The 22,205-nt window shown below is 35.1% G+C and overlaps 1 protein-coding gene across 4 annotated transcripts in view; it reads right to left on the bottom strand.

Annotated features, from left to right (window-relative positions):
* The window catches only part of LOC108134646 (transcription-associated protein 1), a 325,375-nt gene that overhangs the window by 158,465 nt on the left and 144,705 nt on the right, over nt 1-22,205 (bottom strand). For 3 of the 4 annotated variants that reach the window (XM_041710011.1, XM_041710010.1, XM_041710012.1), the window contains exon 10: nt 21,767-22,052. The exons of the other annotated variant lie outside the window; for it this stretch is intronic. In XM_041710011.1, coding sequence (XP_041565945.1) covers nt 21,767-22,052 — 286 coding nt within the window. The remainder of the gene's footprint in view (nt 1-21,766; nt 22,053-22,205) is intronic. 4 annotated transcript variants of the gene reach the window in all.

Genomic DNA, 22,205 nt, shown 5'->3' on the forward strand with positions numbered 1-22,205 from the left:
CTACAAAATTTAGTTTTTAGAACGAATTAAATTTAATATTTAGGCGTATATGTATAAAAACAATGAACATATGTCGATATTTTTGCAATAGCATCAAGGCTTTCCGAAGTTTTCTTCCTTTTTTGTTTTCGTGTTCTATTTGTTGTAGTCTTTCAGGGATCGGTTATTTTGGACTGTGTGACTTGTGCGTGGCAGTGAAGTTCAGTCTCGCTTCATATACACTTATTTTAAATGTGTACCTTTTTAAATAAAAAAATCGTATCAATAAATTATAATGTGAAACAGAACTCAATAATGTCTTTGTAAACGTCTATAAAAGGGGGAGCTGGCGCAAATGGAGAAATTCGAGTCAAGACAATGACGTAACTTTCGAGTGACGACATTGACAATAGGGGATCGCATTGCAGTGGCCGGCGGTAATTCATCGGTATACGGAACGTATAAAAAGGCAGGGTAAAACAGCCACACGCTGCCGATCGAAGTTCGGTCAAGCGCTCTAGTTAGCTACTTGAGAAGCTTGTGGGCGAAGACAAATGACAAAACGAACTGAACGAGTTCTTTTTTTTCCTAGGCACGATAAATTTATTCTCGTTATGTAGGGGAGAGAGTGGTTTCCAAAGAACCCACCCCGTCCGGCGAGCTGAGCCGGACCCAGCGTGCCAACATAGGATGCAACTCCCTCGACCCAAGTCCTTTGGACTGGGCACAAATACACCGACGTAACATATGCTTTAAAACATTGAAGCTATGAAGATTTTCAGCTCAATTAATCGGTAGTTGCTACGGCAGCGATTTCCGATTTAAATAAATTTAAAAGCAACATTTAGACAACTTGAGAAATATAGCTTTAAAACTACTGATCCTACTGATCCTACTGAACAAGCGGGGCGCGAAGCTGGATCGGAGGAAACTATTAGTGAAATTTATTAAGTCGCAAGTTCTCCGGTTTGAGCTACCGCTTGGTAGCACGCACAGGCTATGTGCCATCAGGATGTTCTGTGCTTTCCGGACGATCTCGGAGAAAGCCAGCGCATTGCAAGTCGCGACAGCACGCCATGGAGAGATCGAAAACCGTGTGGCAGGTGAGATGAGATTCCACGACGTCTGGGCGCTGGACTCACGCTCTTAAACCAGTCTAGTTGCCAAACCTACGGGTACCCAGATGCCAAACCTGCGGCTCGGGAATTGAAATGGAAGCAAGCCATGTTTTCTTCGAGTGCGTGCGGTACATGGAGGACAGGACTGTGCGGGAAGCAGCGACCAGTGACAGCACTAGTCCTAGCACGCTGGTGCCACCATGCTAAGTGGCGAATTAGAATGGGACGCGACGGCCGAATTTGCCGCGTCTGAAATGCGGAATCTCCGGAAAGCAGAGAGAGAGAGAGAGGAGAGGAGTGAACACATTAGCTGTCGCGGTTGTGCGAAGCATTGCTTTGCGGCCGTACCGCACAATTTTGTCAGCTTATAGTAAGATCTTTGTCAGCTTAATAGCTTCATTCATATGTTTCTTTATGTTACTAGATTTAAGCTAATAAACGGAATACGGACATCCCCCACAGTCACCTGAACTGAATCCGATCGAGCACCTTTGGGATGAAATTGATCGCCGGATGAAAAAACGCGACATATGATCAACAAATGACGTTGAAAAGGCCTTATTGGAGGCGAAATATTTCCAAAGAGAGACCACAAACAAATTGGTTCAATCCATGCCTAGACTTCTTAAAGAAGTCAAAGTTTATATACCTTTGCAGCTATTGCCAAAATTAAATATTTATTAAAACATCTTAAATTTCTCAATGGTTACTATATGAAATTGTTTTTCGATTTATTTAAATTAAAAGCGTAATTCTGAAATTTTAAACCATTACAATGTTCAAAAGATGAAAAAAAATAGAGAATATTTATATGTTTTCAATTATTTTTTGTAATATTTTGATTGTTCCCATGGGAGGTTCATTCTATAATCGACCGATTTTAATGAAGTTTTAAATCGTAATTCTAAAATAATACTATATCTTAAAAAACAAAAATTGAAAAAAACGGCAGATGTAATTTTTTTTTTCATTTATTTTTCCGATTTTTCTTATAGGAGCTATATTTTATTCGTCCGATCCAGCTACTATCTGCAACAGAAAGACACTTTTTTTTAAGTTTCATGCAGCTTTAAAATTGAGCTAGTTTGCATAGAAACGGACGGTTAGACGGACCGACAGACGGATATGTCTATATTGCCTCTCTTAGTGACGCTGGTCAAAAAGATATATACTTCATGGGGTAAAAAATGTCTCCTTTACTGCGTTGCAAACTTTCGACTGAAATTTTAATCAATCATGGAGGTTGGCGTTGGCAGAGCACCATATTTGTCGGATCTTTAAAATGATCTGAAAAACCCAACAAACTATAAATATACAATGTTGACTACGCAACAAATCCGGTCCATTTATATTTTACCTAGGTTAAGCGCGTCTGAAAATATAGCTAAAAAAGTTAATAAAGGTTGTAATTCATAATTTTACATTGTTATTTTACATTGCAAGCTAGCGGGTTAAATTTGAATGTGTTTTCCGTTTATCTACAAGCCCAGCTGACTGACACACTAGAAATATTTAACTTTTTACGCTTTAAGTTTAAACAGCTCTAAGGACCTTACAAAAAATACAAAAACAAATGTGTCTATAAATAAACAATCGTTTAATTTAAATATATATATTTTTTTAAATTTATACGTTTTATTTGTTTATTGAGTCTTCTCTAGATGAGACTTACAAATCTTAACCTATACTGTAATGTAATGTTAATTTGTTAATGACCCTAAGTTGGGTAGGAGTAGGCGGTCGTTGCGCTGTAACCGAGAGTGGTTACTGAGCTGCCTGAATAGTTGGCTTGGATGTATTGATAGTCTAGCTTCGTACTTCGAAACTTTACTATCAATTTCCCTGTGGATGCGTTGTGAATATACCAGGGGGCCCAGTTATTGTTCGCAGTATCTTCGACTGTACTCGTTGGATGATTTCTATGTTGCTACTGCTTGCGTTTCCCCAGACTTCAGACCCGTACTTCCAGGTTGGCTTTAAACAAGAGTTGTAAATAAGTACTTTGAGTTGCAGTGGCAGGGGTGATTGGGAATTGATAAGCCAGTGAAAACTGTTGGCCCTGAGTTTTAGGGAAATCTTCTTCGCTTCAACGTGCTTTTTCCAGGTAAACCGCCTGTCTAAGTGGATGCCCAGGTATGTGACTTCGTCGACTTGGGGGATTTGTTTGTTGTTTAGGGCCAGTGGTGGGCAGGTTGCCCGATTGAGTGTAAACGTAATATGTTTGCATTTTGGTTCGTTGACTTGTATGCGCCAATCTGCTAGCCATTTTTCTACGGCCCCCAGGTGGTTTTTTAAATGTTACTGTTTTTGGACATTTTGAACGGCTGGTTATAGCTGTGTCATCAGCAAAGGTGGATAGAGTTGTCTGACTGCTTGTGGGAATGTCAGCCGTGTATAAGACATACAAGATCGGTCCGAGCACACTTCCTTGGGGTACTCCAGCTTCGATTTTGTGGTTGGCGGAGAAGAAAATTTAACATATGACAGTAAATACTCTATCTTTAAGGTAAGATTCAAGTAATTTGTGGGTGTTTTGTGGTAGGACAGTCTTGATTTTATGAACCAGACCGTCAATCCAAACGCGATCGAAGGCTTGAGGTACGACTAGGAATAAGGCACTGCAGTATTCCCTGCATTCAAACGCTGTGCGTATTTCAGCTGTTATGCGATTTACCTGTTCGGTAGTTCCGTGCTTTTCCCTGAAGCCGAACTGATGCAGGGGGATCGATCTGTCGTTTTGAGGTGGCACAAAAAAAGTTTTTCAAATAGCTTTGATAGGCACGGAAGGAGGCTAATGGGCCTCTAGGACGACGTTTGGGATTTGTCTTTGCCTGGTTTTGGTATCATTGTAATAACAGACTTTTTCCATTGTGTAGGTAAATAGCCCCATTTAAGAATTGAGTTGAATATGGTGGTTATGCTTTGGACTGCGCATAGAGGCAATTCATCATTTATCATTTTAGGCGAAATTTAATCATGACCAGGGCTTTTTTTTTGGATTCATCTGTTCTGAAATGTCTTTTATGATTGTGCTTGTTTCAAGAATTATTGTGGAGGAAGGCTCCGCTGGTGAGATGTTTGGTAAAGTGAATTGGTTTGTCGGCGGATGAGGTTGGAAGACATTTTTATACCCTTGCAGAGTATTCTTATTTCAGTCAAAAGTTTGCAACGCAGTGAAGGAGACATCTCCGACCCTATAAAGTATATATATTCTTGATCAGCATCACTAGGCGAGTCGATCTAGCCATGTCCGTCTGTCAGTCTATCCGTCTGTCCGTCCGTCTGTCCGTCCGTTTCTCGCAAACTAGTCTCTCACTTCTAAAGCTATCTGCATGAAACTTTCCCAAAAGTTGTCTTTCTATTGCAGGTAGTATATAAGTCGGAACGAGCCGGATCGGCCGACTATAGCATATAGCTCCCATAGGAACAATCGGAAAAATAAATGAAAAAAAAATTAAAACTTTGCTGTTTTTTAATTTTTTGTTTAGTTCTTAGACATTTAGTAATGGTTAAACATTTCCGATTTACGGTTTAAATTTCATCAAAATCGGACGACTATAGCATATAGCTCCCATAGGAACAATCGGAAAAATAATTGAAAAAAAAATTATAACTTTGCTGTTTTTTAATTTTTTGATTAGTTCTTCGGCATATAGCAATGGTTAAATATTTCAGAATTATGTTTTAAATTTTATCAAAATCGGACGACTATATCATTAGCTCCCATAGAAATAATATAAATATATAAAATAACTATCTAATAATTGAGCTGCAAATCATCATAGCTTGTTTTTAAACATATACACAAGTAAATCTTAATTTTAATGTTTTCAAAAATATTTAATTCTTGCAATAGCTGTAAGAGTATATGAACTTCGGCTTGCCGAAGTTTGCTTCCTTTCTTGTTTAAGTAAGAGTCGAATATGTTGGCCCACCCACCTGTTGGTGATCGAATTGGAAAATCGGGTTCTATTGGTGCTTGAATGTTTGGGTGCGCTCTCCAGAGTGGAAATTTGAAAGTTGCGCTATATAGGCACGTTGAGTCTGATTCTTTTCAGTTAGTAAAGCTTTAGACAACTTCCGACAAGCTTATTTAAACCTTTGTTTAGAGGCTGGGAAGCGGTGTGCCTGCCAGTCTCGGCGAAGTCGCCGCTTTTCTTGAAGGAGCGACTGTATCTGTGTAGTTGTACGTGTAATATCAGCTTCACAGAAGTCTTTAGGTTCGACTTTAAAGTATGAGCTTATATATTTTTTATACTTTAGCCAGTTTGTTGTATTGGATGTCAGAAATTGTTGTCGTTCTTACAAACTGTGAATGTTCAGATAGACAGAGTAAAACAGGCGAGTGGTCAGATGACAGTTTCGCCAGGGTTTCAACATATATCAGCCTGGACGGCACTCTCCTTTTTACAGCAAAATCGATGTCTGGTTTTTTTCGGATCTGCTGGCCAGTATGTGGGGGTACCTGGTGAAACAAAATCTAGCTTATTACCGGGTTTGATAATAGTTTAATTTCGCATTATAATCACCGGCAGCTATAAAACAGTTACCCAATGAGTTGTAAAAGCCTAAAAATTCATTCTCTGAAATATTAAATCGTGGGGGACAATACACAGCCGTTGATTCGTAGAGAAGTGGCCTGTTTGTGGTTGTAATTAAACGCCTCCAGAGGGTGATGCCTAATGCGCTGTATGATAAGAATTCCGGTGCCTCCGTGAGCTTTGCCGTCTGGGTGGTTGCTCGCATAGAAGATGATGCCAGCGAAATAGAAATGGTTTTTATTGGTTAGGTGCGTTTCTGAGAGGAGCATGATATCGATGTCCTGGGTGTTTAAGAACTGTAGAAGTTCAAGTCTGTGCTGCGAAGTACCGTTAGCGTTCCAAAAGCATATTTTCAAGGGATCCATTTAAGTTGACTTTTGTTTGATTAGAAGTTCCATAAGGTGGTTCTGGTTTCGCACTAGTTCATGGAGGATACCTTGCATTGAAAGCATGATGTACGTGAGTGTAGCTAAATTAGTTTCGATGCTGTTTTGTATTTGTGGAGTGAAAGTCTGGTTTTGTTGGTTATAAGGTTGAGTTGGTCTTTAAGCGTTTTGCTCTGGAAGCGGAGTATATTTTGGTTTTGGTATATGCGGGTGGGGCTGTAATGCTTCGGGCAGTGCAGCCGCAAAAGTAACTCCAGGAGCGGTTTGCGAAGGAATGTAAAAATTTGGCTGAGCAACCTGTTGGGCGGAGGTTAGTTGTTGGCGCCTTTGGTTGAGCCGACTCTTGATCTCTTTATAGACGGGGCATCCCCTGTAATTAGCAGTGTGGTTTCCACCACAGTTGCTACATTTTCTCAGTGGTGGGCATTTCTTTGTTACCCGTGCAAACTTCTATACAGTGCAGGTCGCCACAGGCAACACAGACTGGTCGCAAAGTGCAATAACTTTTTGTGTGCCCAAACTCCTGGCAGTTTGTACACTGTACCGGGCCGTTTCGTTTATGCGGCTCCTATACGGCTATTCTTCGATGCAGTTTGTATATGGGGTGCACTGCGTTTTTCTTCAGGGTAGTCGCGACTGGTTTGAGTTCAATCTTGAAGAGTGACTGAGGCTGCCCTGTTGGTTATGTTCATTACGTTTTTAACTTCAAAACCATTTTCTTTAAGTCCTTCAGCTATATCAGCTGCCGGGACGGTTGACTCGATACCCTTTATTACAACTTGAAGTCCTTTGCTACTTTTGAGTTGGTAGGTGTAATAATTAACACGCTCACTGTCCAGGAAGTTTGTTACAGAGCGGTAGTTGGCTTCATTGGTGATCTGGAGCTTGGTTTCAGATATGTTACCTCTTTTTAAAATAGTAATCTAAAAGTGGTTTTGCCCAATTTTTTGCTTAAGTTTATTAATTAGATCTGAACAATTTTGATCTCTAACATACATAGGTGGTGGCTTTACAATTTTATTGGCTTGGGGTGGTTGACCATCATCTTTTTCGAGCACGCCAAGTATGGCAAAACTGTTTTCAGAAGTTGCCTTAGTGGTGTTGTTTGAAGTTTTCGTTAGTTTAGGCAAATTTGCTCCTTTTGCGACTAAGTTTTCTTTTTATTTGTACATACCGATCGATCCCAGTCTGTTCAAGGGTAGATTGTGAGAGATCTGCAGCATAAGCTAGTTTTGCTCGCGATGCCAAAATCGGCCACCAATGGTCGATGTTGAAGTTGTTCTTGTTGTAGTAGATACGACAGTTGGTAATGAGGGCACCATATTAGTGAGCGCAGAAGCTGATGTAGTCGGTGCGTCTATAGGGCGAAGGTGGGGAAGGGCATTGCGAACTCCATGACTGCGTTGGAGCAGCGCAAATGCGTTGGTAAATAGTGTTGGGGAAAGAGACCGACCGGGCGGCGACTTTGCACTTGTTGTTGTGTTATTTACTGTCTCCGATAAGACAATTGCTAGGTATGCATTATTTTTCGAAGACGAAGACAGTTGAAGCGAAGACAGTCGACGCGCGTCTTGCTGTTGTTGTTGTTGTACACGACTTTGACTCACTGGCTTGCTTTTGGCACTTTTCAATAACGTTTAATATATTTAAATCTTTGTATTTGTTATTAGATTTGTTAGGGAAGAGAGCCGAGCCCTTGTTGTTTGGCATTGCTGCCAGCATCTTTTCGCTATTTATTGGTGTGTTTTTATTTTTAAATAAGCTCGGGGAAGTGATCGGAATCACGTCTACCTCGGATGAATGCTTTCTGTTTACTGGCCATTCTAAATTCTTTTTTGTATAAGCTAAGTTTTGAGTAGTACTCTCTCCAGCTGTTGTCAGTTTTGACATGTTTGCCTACAGTTGTTGCCTACAGTCCTGTTTGAGGTCCATATGGGTCGTGTGTGGGTGTCCAGCTCTAGCCGTCCCGTTACCGGTGGAAGCCACCTGCTGGACTCGGTGAGCCGTTTGGGTCAGCTGGTTGCTGGGTAAGCACAATGTTGGAAAAGGCGCACAAGAAATACAAATCTTAAATGATTATACATTCCTAGCATAAGGAAAATAAATATGTATAAAAATTGTGTCACCCGAACACATATAACCGTGGACCAACCACACATGATGAAAGGTTTGTTCTCGACTTTGATTCCGCGTCTTTATGACAACACATATAAAAAAAGGAAATACCACTAACTTTAACGTAGCCAATCAAATTCTTTAGCGATGAAATCGCTAAGCTACTCAGCTCGATGAAAAAAAGGTGATAAAAGCAATTGGGATTTAAGCTTCGCATGCCCGGTAAATTCGAAAAGCTGAGACATTCCTTTTGTGTGTTGTTGGTGAACCTTTTTCTGCTTGTGTCTAGTAAATACATACTTTTACTTGCCTTAAGCAACTATTACGGCGTGGTCTTACGAAAGCCTGGGCTATGTGGGGCGATTATATGGAACAACTTTTTTAAAGATTCGCTTTTTATGGCGACTTCTCTACTTTCAAAAAATTATCAATAAAAAAATGTATTAAAATATTTTAATGTTCAGGAATGTAAGGAGTCTTTAAATGACCAGTAAGTATCGGGTATCTTAGACTCATGGAACTTCACCAAAGGTTTTTTTTTTTGTATTTTCGGGTGTTTTAAAAAACCAACACAATTTATTTATTTTTTTTTAATTTTCATCGCAGAAAATTCGTCAGCAAGTAAAATGTTATCTCCAAATGCCTTCAACGTCTGGAAAAAATGAAATTAATGAAGCTTTGGAAGTTATTGAGTCCACCAATTTAAAATACTGTACTGGTGAAATGAATGCTGAGTTCTATTCTCTAAAAGGGCTTTTGTTAGGTCAAATTGGAAAAACAGAGGAAGCTGGAAAATCTTTTAGTGCTGCTGCACAGCCTCATGATGGTCTTACGAAAGCCTGGGCTTTATATAATTATAATTTTGTAAGTGTCAAGCGAAAAAACACCGCCTTGCCTTCTTCAGTACTCAATTGAGATGTCTACTTCTTGCTAAGTTCTTCCAAACTATCAATAGTGCGGATTCTTGTCTAAATTCAATTTAACATTACAGTTTAAACAAGTATTATTTATTCCGCGGTAATAGCAGAAAGCTCTCTTTTGAAAGATTTGGAGACCATATTCTCCAGGGTCGGACGGGCTTCCTTAGTGCGTGCTTAAGTTTTATGCTCCAACTATTTGTTAAAACTTAACTGTTAAACTGTTTTAATTGTCAATCTCAACATCAGTTTTTCCAACTATCTGGGAATGTTATTTTATTATTCCACTTCATAAAAAGGGAGGAAAGTCGGATTCTCAAAATTATAGCGGTATTTCTAAATTGTCTGCAATATTTAAAGCATTTGCAACATATGTGTTCCTCTCTAATATCACCTTATCAACATGGTTTTATGAAGCGAAAGTCTACTACCAGGAAGGATTTAATAATAAAGTTTAGACTGATGTTATATATAAAGATTTTAGAAAGGCTTCTGGTTCTGTTAATCATTCTCTTCTTTTATTTAAATGAGATCAGCTCGGGTTTTTGATCTTCCTTCTGTCGTAACACATTCTCGAGTATTGCAATCGTGTTTCTGTTTACAGTCTGATATAGGTTGTTTTCAGAGATGGTGTCAACCTAACCTCTTAAATCTGAAATGAAGAAAATTGCGCTCCCGTTTGGAGTCCCCAATATCAAGTACACACTGATCGTATTGAGTCGGTACAAACAAAATTTCTTCATTTCGCCCTTTGTGGTTTGAACTGGAATCAAAACGTTATGTTGCCCTCTCAATCTAGTAGATTATTATTTCTTAGTTTACCTACTCTTGTAAACCGTAGAATTATGCTTGGAACTATTTTTATGCACAATCTTGTCAAAGCTGATATTGACTCCATAGAATTGGTATGCCGCTTAACTTTTAATTTTCCTTTCAGACCAACCCGCAACTACCATCTTCTTAAATTGCCAAGATCTTCCTTAAATTTTGGCCTGCATGAACCCTTTCGTGCTCTTTGTAATAATTATAATAATAATTATAATCATTTTCGTGACGACTACTCCTCCAATATGTTCCGATTGCAACCCTATATTTAAGTCTATATACATATTCTACCATTTGAATATCGAGAATCAGCTGTTCGTTGTGAAAGTTTGTAAATCACCGGAATCTGTTAGTCAATTTCGGCTGGGTCTTATGTGCTCGTGTGTTTTACAATGGAATCAGGACTAAGTGCTCTACTTCAACAAATACTTAAATTCAGACAAAAGAAAGTCAGATTGCCAAAAGGAAGAACGGCAATATTGAAAACAACAAAAAAGATCAAAAATAGTTTCAAAAACATATAAAAGACTTATTAAAAAATTAATGAAAACAGTTGCTACAAAAAATATCAAAAGGATGTCCTGTTTTATGAATGATTCAACGAAGAGTAGGTTCCAGATGACTTCAGCGCAGGTAAACAGTTTTTGACAATACTAGTTCCAATAATAAGTAGTATTTAATATTAAATTGCATCTTCGTTTGAAGATTAAAACAACAAATTCGTCAAAAATCATTGAAAACGTGATTAAGTACTATATGGACAGCCCTTTGGGTCTCAAAAGATGGTCGTGTATAGTATGTGGCGTTTACGATGTGTCTAAAAATTATGGCTTGGCAAGATTCAATAAGTTTTATGGAATTTTTACAGCCAGTGCCCCCAAAGGGTGGAAATTAATATAACATAGCCTTGAAAATCAGTCTTTTTGTTGTTAAGAAGAGTCCACTTCCTGGTGTAAGAAACAGGGCCGAGCACACATCCTTGAGGAACTCTAGCCAGTATAGGCCGTGTTGCAGATTTTGACCTTCAAACATCCACCAGAAACGAAAGGGAGACACCTTTTTTTCAGGGATCATTGCAACATTATCGTGCTTCCATTGCTTTGGATAATATGAAAAAACAATCATTCGAAATGCGCGTTAGGGAGGAAATAGCAGCCACCGGAAGGGCTGTAGCCACTTTCCCGTCAATACTGTCATGCTTAGGGGCTTTATTCGACTTAAGCCGCTTGATTTCGACCTTAACTTCCTCAGCATCAATAGGCACAATTTCCAGATAAGGAGCAGATTGGACTTCATCAAAAGCTACCGTAGCAACAGTTTCCTCTTCCGTGGCCAAGTCAAATGGCACGAACCGTTACTCTAGAGAGCCAGCAAAATCGTTAGCTATCTCATCGGCCTTATTAATCCAAGTACTATCCGAACGAAGTAAAGGCAGCTTTTTAAGTGGTTGGCGCTTTAGTCCACCAGCGCATTTCCACAGCCTCTTAGCCACGATCAGCGTCTGGTTCAATCGCACTTAGTTTGCGGAGGAAGAAGTCCGACTTGACCTCGTAAAGTGCTTACCTCAGTAGAGAATCGGCATGTAATGTACACCTTCTCACAACCAGATCCTATATTCCAGGATTTAGGATTTAACTGTGGAAAAGTAGGATGAATTCTTGTTGCAGATGAGACGTCAGCGGCAGATTTGATCTTGACTCACTTAGTAACTTGTAGACTAGAAGATGTTAGATGGTCAAGCAGTTCAACACCTCTTTGAGACGAGCGACTGTATGACTATGACTATGACTATGGACTATGAGCATTTCAGTGCCCAGTCCACTAAAGAGTTTTCTTAACTCCTGAGCTGACCATTAAATGACGAAGGGCAGTAGATAGAAGCGAAAAACCTAAATCTGTACTGAAGGTAATTGCAACGGCCTGATATTTCGCAGTTGAATTAAAGCTGTAAGGATGATATTGGAGGTGAGAGCAGATTAAGATGGCAGCCCCGCCGCGCAGACGGTCTGACGGTTATAGCCTAAACGTGAACGACTGTTAAAATGTGTTTCATTAATCAACATGACGTCAAGTAAGTTAGAGGTAAGGTAGTGCTCTAGCTTAAGATTTTCTGCCAGTGAGACCATTGGCGTTCCAAAAAGGTAACAGATACCAATATTAGGCATAACTCCTAGTCCCAGACGTATTAGCAGGCGAGTTGCCGGCAAACGGATTCTTAAAAAGTTCTAAATTTTATCATCATAAACATCATCTGGTCGATACGTGAGATAAGAACTTCAAAAGTGGCATTAGGTGGGGAGGGCTGTGGTGAGCGTTGTTAAAAATACGGAGGGCTGGCATAATTAGACTTTTCCTGGTCCGAGGGATGAGCCGGAATGGATAGGACTCGACACCCAGGCACTCTGAGAAGGTATCGGGGCAGATACAAATTAACTTATTTGTAGCTATTTTGAATTTAAAATCTTTCGTCGAGAATTAGCCTCTAGAAAAGCAAGCCATTTTCGATAGCCTGAACTACGCACAGTGATCGGTTCCATAGGCCACAAATAAAAAAATCAAAGTCAAAATTTTTATTTTAAATGTACCAATTCTTATTTATAATTGGTCTAGCTATTTGAATTTATTAATCTTTTTGTGTTGCTCTATCTTTCCTCTTCAAGAATAGCATCAACTCGGGAATATTAAACTATTACTGAATCTTAAAGATCTAAACAAAAAATGTTAAAATCAAAAAAGTTATAATTTTTCTATCATTCTTTTCCCGATTGTTCCTATGAAAACTATAGGATATAGTGGAACGATCCGGTCAATTCTTGTCCTATATATTTATAACATTTTTCTAGATTTTTGGTACAAGTTTAAAGGCGATAGCCCCTCTAGAAGTTTATGACCGCGGCTTCCATACAAAATCGACCACGGTGCTATGGTTGGAACCGTAATTTATGCAAAAAAATAGTTCCTGGGATGTAGCAGGGTAATAGCATCACGTGACTTTTAGTACCCTTGCATTTCGCACATTTTGGAGGCCGGAAACAGTAGGCTTTAGTGTGTCCAAATTATTAACAATTATAGCATCTGGCGAAGTCATCATGACGCACAGGAGAGACAATAGTGACCGAATGATAGACCAGAAATTCAATCTCATAGGCGAGGATTCAAGTTCGATATATACTCTTTATTACTATTACTATTACTATTACTATTACTATTACTATTACTATTACTATTACTATTACTATTACTATTACTATTACTATTACTATTACTATTACTATTACTATTACTATTACTATTACTATTACTATTACTATTACTATTACTATTACTATTACTATTACTATTACTATTACTATTACTATTACTATTACTATTACTATTACTATTACTATTACTATTACTATTACTATTACTATTACTATTACTATTACTATTACTATTACTATTACTATTACTATTACTATTACTATTACTATTACTATTACTATTACTATTACTATTACTATTACTATTACTATTACTATTACTATTACTATTACTATTACTATTACTATTACTATTACTATTACTATTACTATTACTATTACTATTACTATTACTATTACTATTACTATTACTATTACTATTACTATTACTATTACTATTACTATTACTATTACTATTACTATTACTATTACTATTACTATTACTATTACTATTACTATTACTATTACTATTACTATTACTATTACTATTACTATTACTATTACTATTACTATTACTATTACTATTACTATTACTATTACTATTACTATTACTATTACTATTACTATTACTATTACTATTACTATTACTATTACTATTACTATTACTATTACTATTACTATTACTATTACTATTACTATTACTATTACTATTACTATTACTATTACTATTACTATTACTATTACTATTACTATTACTATTACTATTACTATTACTATTACTATTACTATTACTATTACTATTACTATTACTATTACTATTACTATTACTATTACTATTACTATTACTATTACTATTACTATTACTATTACTATTACTATTACTATTACTATTACTATTACTATTACTATTACTATTACTATTACTATTACTATTACTATTACTATTACTATTACTATTACTATTACTATTACTATTACTATTACTATTACTATTACTATTACTATTACTATTACTATTACTATTACTATTACTATTACTATTACTATTACTATTACTATTACTATTACTATTACTATTACTATTACTATTACTATTACTATTACTATTACTATTACTATTACTATTACTATTACTATTACTATTACTATTACTATTACTATTACTATTACTATTACTATTACTATTACTATTACTATTACTATTACTATTACTATTACTATTACTATTACTATTACTATTACTATTACTATTACTATTACTATTACTATTACTATTACTATTACTATTACTATTACTATTACTATTACTATTACTATTACTATTACTATTACTATTACTATTACTATTACTATTACTATTACTATTACTATTACTATTACTATTACTATTACTATTACTATTACTATTACTATTACTATTACTATTACTATTACTATTACTATTACTATTACTATTACTATTACTATTACTATTACTATTACTATTACTATTACTATTACTATTACTATTACTATTACTATTACTATTACTATTACTATTACTATTACTATTACTATTACTATTACTATTACTATTACTATTACTATTACTATTACTATTACTATTACTATTACTATTACTATTACTATTACTATTACTATTACTATTACTATTACTATTACTATTACTATTACTATTACTATTACTATTACTATTACTATTACTATTACTATTACTATTACTATTACTATTACTATTACTATTACTATTACTATTACTATTACTATTACTATTACTATTACTATTACTATTACTATTACTATTACTATTACTATTACTATTACTATTACTATTACTATTACTATTACTATTACTATTACTATTACTATTACTATTACTATTACTATTACTATTACTATTACTATTACTATTACTATTACTATTACTATTACTATTACTATTACTATTACTATTACTATTACTATTACTATTACTATTACTATTACTATTACTATTACTATTACTATTACTATTACTATTACTATTACTATTACTATTACTATTACTATTACTATTACTATTACTATTACTATTACTATTACTATTACTATTACTATTACTATTACTATTACTATTACTATTACTATTACTATTACTATTACTATTACTATTACTATTACTATTACTATTACTATTACTATTACTATTACTATTACTATTACTATTACTATTACTATTACTATTACTATTACTATTACTATTACTATTACTATTACTATTACTATTACTATTACTATTACTATTACTATTACTATTACTATTACTATTACTATTACTATTACTATTACTATTACTATTACTATTACTATTACTATTACTATTACTATTACTATTACTATTACTATTACTATTACTATTACTATTACTATTACTATTACTATTACTATTACTATTACTATTACTATTACTATTACTATTACTATTACTATTACTATTACTATTACTATTACTATTACTATTACTATTACTATTACTATTACTATTACTATTACTATTACTATTACTATTACTATTACTATTACTATTACTATTACTATTACTATTACTATTACTATTACTATTACTATTACTATTACTATTACTATTACTATTACTATTACTATTACTATTACTATTACTATTACTATTACTATTACTATTACTATTACTATTACTATTACTATTACTATTACTATTACTATTACTATTACTATTACTATTACTATTACTATTACTATTACTATTACTATTACTATTACTATTACTATTACTATTACTATTACTATTACTATTACTATTACTATTACTATTACTATTACTATTACTATTACTATTACTATTACTATTACTATTACTATTACTATTACTATTACTATTACTATTACTATTACTATTACTATTACTATTACTATTACTATTACTATTACTATTACTATTACTATTACTATTACTATTACTATTACTATTACTATTACTATTACTATTACTATTACTATTACTATTACTATTACTATTACTATTACTATTACTATTACTATTACTATTACTATTACTATTACTATTACTATTACTATTACTATTACTATTACTATTACTATTACTATTACTATTACTATTACTATTACTATTACTATTACTATTACTATTACTATTACTAGTACTTTTACTATTATCCTTACCGTAAAATTGACCAATCTTAATGACTTCAGTATTCGTTAATGAGTGAAGGTCCTTGACTACGATTCTGAATGCTCGATCATTTTTAATTGACAGGAGTTTAATGGGATATTGTTATCCATCAGAAAGCAAAACCTTAACTGATTCATAAGTTTCTGGACATCGGTAACACACTTAATGACAAAAGCAGGAGGTCGCGGTCCAGGCCTTGACGCACACTGGGAGAGTCCGAAACTTTTGATCCAACTGCTCAATAGAAAACTTTCGGCGAAGATCACGAAACTTTTTAACAATCGGCCCAAACGTAGAGTCAGTTGAGACTTTGTTTCTACTGTCTGCAGTGGAAATGCAACTGATCAGCAAATTGTCGACTGATAAACTCTTGTGAAGTTATACAAGGTGAGTTCCAAAGTAAACAGGACTTGTGGCTGCCCAAGTCAAAATACCATCTAGCGGAAAATGTGTAAAGTAAAAACTCAGCTACGATATTTATTGTAATCTCTCTGATCGATATATCCTAAGAAACACATCTTTATCACTCTCTTCTTCTGGCTCTCGGCTAGGCTTCACGCACGCTTTGTAACTCCTCATTGTGAAACCCAAACATACATTAATAAAATAATAGTAACACCAATACGTGTTACCATATATTGGTTTAGGAGGCGTCATCTGTCGGGTGCGTTCAGCAATTTAGCTTATTATACCATTGCAGAGGGTGATGGAGACATCTCCGACCCCATAAAGTATATATAATCTTGATCAGCATAACTAGGAGTGTCGATCTAGCCATATGCGTCTGTCCGTCTGTCCGTCCGTTTGTCTGTCCGTCCGTTTCTACGCAAACTAGTCTTTCAGTTTTAAAGCTATCTGCATGAAACTTTCCCAAAAGTTGTCTTTCTATTGCAGGTAAGGTCGTAAAGAGTCGGATCGGACGACTATAGCATATACCTCCCATAGGAACAATCGCAAAAATAAATAAAAAAAATTATAACTTTGCTGTTTTTTATTTTTTTTTTGTTCTTCTACATATAGTAATCGTTTAATATTGTAGAATTACGGTTTAAATTTCATCAAAATCGGAGGACTATAACTTAAAGCTTCCAGTTTTCACTTCCGAAATTTCGAATTTCCCTTTGTCAATTCTCTGTTAACTTTCAAAAAATCTCACGGAAACTTTCGCCAGACATTTGGCTGGCGGCTTACCTCAATAGCCCAGGAGGACTTCGTACTTTTTAATTATTTAATTTAATTATTTGTTTCATATATTTTTTCTTTGAGGCTTAGGTGTTAATTTTTTCTGAATCTTCCTTCCTGAACAGTTACCATTTTGGTCGGCACTTGCAACAAAGTTCTTACTCCTTGTTAAAATCTGAGACGTGGCCATAGTACCTAATAAAACATAAAATTTGTAACTGTGAAGGAAAGTATAGGGAGACGGAATGGCCCTTGAATTTTTAGTCCTCGGGTTATTGAATCACCCCGAATTGACGGCGTGGCCCAGGGTCAACAACGTATTTTCGCAGGATAAGGGAGAGGTCTATTTGCCGTAGTGGGGCCTACACTAGGTTAGTGCTATGTAAGGTGGAAACTCACGTTAAGGAAGAGATCCTCTTTTCAGATGAGAACTCAAGCTGGGCGTTAGTTGTATTAGTTATGCCTACGAGGAGGTATATGTTACATGTAGTTCACTCAGGTTTGGTATAATGCTAGATTCTCGCTTCAAACGGCGTTTTTTATACCCTTGCAGAGGGTATTATAATTTCAGTCAGAAGTTTGCAACGCAGTGAAGGAGACATCTCCTAGAAAACATAACATAACATAGACTAGAAAACATAACTACGAATCTGAGGAATAAAATTTTTCTGAATTCGGATCAACCCGCTCGCCAAAACGTGAGTTAATGGTGTATTGTGGATATTTTAAAAGTTTAGACTTTCAAAGATATGAATAAAAGGATTTTTCGAAATTCGAATTATTTTCGGAAACGTAGCTAATTCTGTCCGAGCTATTAGAATTGTTTCCTAATATTTAATTGCGTTTTCTCGAAACTATTTATTTTTAGGTGGTTGACATGATACTTCAATTTCTACTGAACCGATACCTTTAAAATTTGGTATATATCTTGTTTATACTGCTCTTTATCGCGTCTGCCTCGAATACAAAAAGGTTGATTATAAGTATTTTTAAAATATTCGAAAAAGTCAAAAAAATGGGTTTAAAACATTTTTTCAAGTCGACGCCGTTTTGTTATTTTTTATAATTTTTTTTTTTAAAGTGGTCAACCCGATAACAGCATCTTTACTAATAAAGAATTTGTTTGGTCCGGAATGAAGACCCCACTACACCGGGCTTTATCTCGGCAAGAATTGAGTCTTGTTTTTTTTTTTTTGTTCTAAAATGTCAATATAAAAAAAGAAGTGTCAAGATAACAACAACAATAAGAACGCATTTTGATGTTTTTTTTTTTTTTTTGACTTAAGCTCAACCATTACTAGAAGCCCACAATTTAATAAACAAATGTGAGACAATCTTATGCATTCATTAACATAACTCAATGGTCCGCATATTGACGTTACACTTCATACATTGTAAACAACAAGGGCCTTAATACCAACCGCTGAACGATAACACGAATTAATACCTTTTCTTTAATTACAACAGCTTGCTTTCTGTTGATAATATGTATATATAATATAATTTCTGAAGTTTTTTAATATATGTAAATTAGATTTTTCACTTTGCGATATATTAAAAAAAAAAGCGATTTTTATTTAAATATACAGTGGAGTTTTATTGGTAATGTCTTAATAGTAAGATTCCCAAAATTGAACTGTCTTTACAATTGCATTATTCTTATAACTATGGCTTTTATCGGTGACAGCGACGCTAGCAGCGAAAGTGGACTTCGATCAGAAGATTTCGATTGGTCGAATTGGTGGCCTGATGGGTGGGTTGTCAGGCTGCATCTTTTGTTTATTAAATTTGGATTGGTCAAAGCTTTTATGCTGATGAATGGGTTCTCATGCTGGACCCTTTGTTTAAAATTTTACCTCTTGTTTATGTCTGCTGTCGTCGGTAAAGGCGTGTGAAATGTTTATAATAAGGGGACTGTTGATAACAGGCGTGGGAAATGTTTATGTCTACCGGGAAATGTTTATGTCTGATTAATTTGAATTACTCCTATAGTAGGCTCTGAAATGTTATGTTTGACAAATGAATTAATGGGTATCTCGGGATATACACGTTGGGTGTAATGTTTGACAAATGAAGTAATGGGTATCTCGGGATATACAGGCTGGGTGTTAGGCTTGATGTCTGGAGTATTTGGTAATACGTCACTTGTATATTCTATGGTCAACTGTGTCAAATGCCTTACTAAGGTCCAGTTGTGGTAAAAAAGTGATTTTACAATTGTCCGTTTTTCAAAAATTATTAAACGATATTATAGTATTGAAATACAGGCATAGTTATGACGTTGTTACCCAGTAAAAAAATAGCACCTTGGCGAGGTCAAGCCGGATAAGATTCTTAAGGGTTGAATTGAGTCCAAAAATCTTACGGGCTGGACCTTCGGGAGAGGCCAAGCCAGGAAAAATTTTTTCTGGGGCGGAAGAATCTTTGATAGTAGAGTGTTTGGGACGGGTGTCCAAGTCAAAAACTAATTACGCCGGGAGACTACGAAGAAGTCTGTAGACCCAAAGAAACTGTGTCGGTAAAACTACGAGAAAAGTGTGGTTACTTACTAAACTGATCGGGAAGAATGTCCGCGTACAAGCCCAGAGAAGGATAACACTACGAGGAAAGTGATATTAGGTTACAATGGGGTGCGCCTTTTTAAATTAAACTTTATTTGTTTCTTTAGCTTTTAGGCTTTTTTCACTTAAGTCCGCTACACCTTTTTAATTGACGGGAAGACATAGCTTCACTAGCCTTAACCAACTCGCCTTTACTAAAACTCGAGGTGGCAACTTCGTCCGATATCTGGTCGAGACACCTAAAATACTAGAAAGCTCTCTGAAAAGATCGGAGCTTTAAACTTATGTTTGTAACTCAATACTAATTACACTCTTAGATACCTCTCTTAAATTTATAAATTGTAAATAGGTAATTGTGGCGTACATGCCTTCTAGGCAGGTTCATCAGACTTGGCATTATGTTAAGGTTTTGAGTTTCTTCTTCACATTAAAGTGCTACCAGAGCCTGACATTCCGGACTGTATACTTGGGGTCGCTAGCTGCTGGGAAAGATTCATTTTTTCCTTTAATTTTAAATAATTAAAACAAATTTTCGTCGTCCCAAATTTTATAATTTTAGAACTCGGAATCTTGAAGTTTTGTTCTTTTGATAACTGAGTTCCTTTCTTTTCTCTTTGTTTTATTTTCCTGATCACAGAGCGAATCCTTAAAGCCGGTTTTTTTTATTATGACATGGTTTCTGAAAGCCTGTTCAGCATGTGGAACCTGAAACTGCACTTTTTGGTATGTCAGCCTTCAATTATTTTGGAATGGAAAACTGTATTCTTTTTTTCCACTTTTTATTAAACGGCAATGACGGTTTTCCTTGAGAATAGTCGAAACGGCCGAAATATAGTTTTTTCCCCGATTTTTCCTATGGGAGCTATATGATATAGTCGTCTGATTCTGATGAAATTTAAACCGTGATTCTGAAATATTTAACCATTACTATAAGTCGAAGAACTAAATAACAATTTTAAAAGCAGAAAAGTTATAATTTTTTTGTATTTTTTTTCCGATTGTTCCTATGAGAGCAATATGATATAGTCGCTCGATTTTGATGAAATTTAAATCGTAATTCAGAAATATTTAACAATTACTATTTGTCGAAGAACTAAAAAAAAATTAAAAACAGCAAAGTTAAAATTTATTGTTATTTTTTCCGATTGTTCCTTTGGGAGCAATATGCTATAGTATTCTAATCCGGCTCGTTCCGACTTATACACTACCTGCAATAGAAAGACTTTTGGGAAAGTGAAAGTGAAAGATAGCTTTTAAACCGACTAGTTTGCGTAGAAACGGACAGACGGACATGGCTAGATCGACTCTCCTAGTGATGCTGATCAAGAATATATACACTTTATAGGGTCGGAAACGTCTCCTTCACTGCATTGTAAACTTCTGACTGAAATTATTATACCCTCTGCAAGGGTATAAAAATGATATTTAAGGATGATTTTTTTGATGCCCCTTGGATTCCATAACAATTTTGCAATTACTTATTGCCTTCCTTAATTAACCAAAACCAAACCGCAAAGTTGGGGTTTTTAAATATAAAAAAAAATATTTGAAAAATATCCAGACGTTCGTTTTTATAGCCATTTTAAAACGCAACTTTTTCGTCGGGCTGTGAACTAGTACTAAACCGCAAATTTGTGCCATATTAAAAGAGTTTAGAACGGTAAGGAGACGACTTAAGCGTAGAATTTTTCAAAACCTGTAACTATTAAGCGTATGAAGTAAAACTATTTTAATTTCGTATTTTGTACTTTCCTTGCACTGTTGAATCTCTTATATTGTCAAAAGACTTTTTTCGAGTTTCCACCGAATCGATTCCTGTCCGTTTTATTGAGCTTTCCTGCAAGAATTCTTCATCGGTTCCATCAGCTTTGGTTTCTCGCTCATCCTCTTTAATGCGGTGAAGCTCCCATTTTATAATTACTTCTGCTAAGTCCACAGCTAGTTTCTTATGTTCAATAGACGCAGTAGGAGGAAATCCTAAGCGCTGCATATAATTTATTAAGTGTTGCACTAGTTGATGCCTTACAGGAAAATATACCTACAAAATAAATAAATTATAATATAATCATTAAAATCAACTGATTGCTACATAACAAGAAGCAAGATATTAAACTTCGAAAAGCCGAAGTTTATATACCCTTGCAGCAGAAAAAAACTTGCACTGCGTAAGAATTACTAGAATCTGCATGTC

This window comes from Drosophila elegans, unplaced genomic scaffold (genome assembly GCF_018152505.1).
Source record: "Drosophila elegans isolate 14027-0461.03 unplaced genomic scaffold, ASM1815250v1 contig_684, whole genome shotgun sequence".
Classification (NCBI taxonomy): domain Eukaryota; kingdom Metazoa; phylum Arthropoda; class Insecta; order Diptera; family Drosophilidae; genus Drosophila; species Drosophila elegans.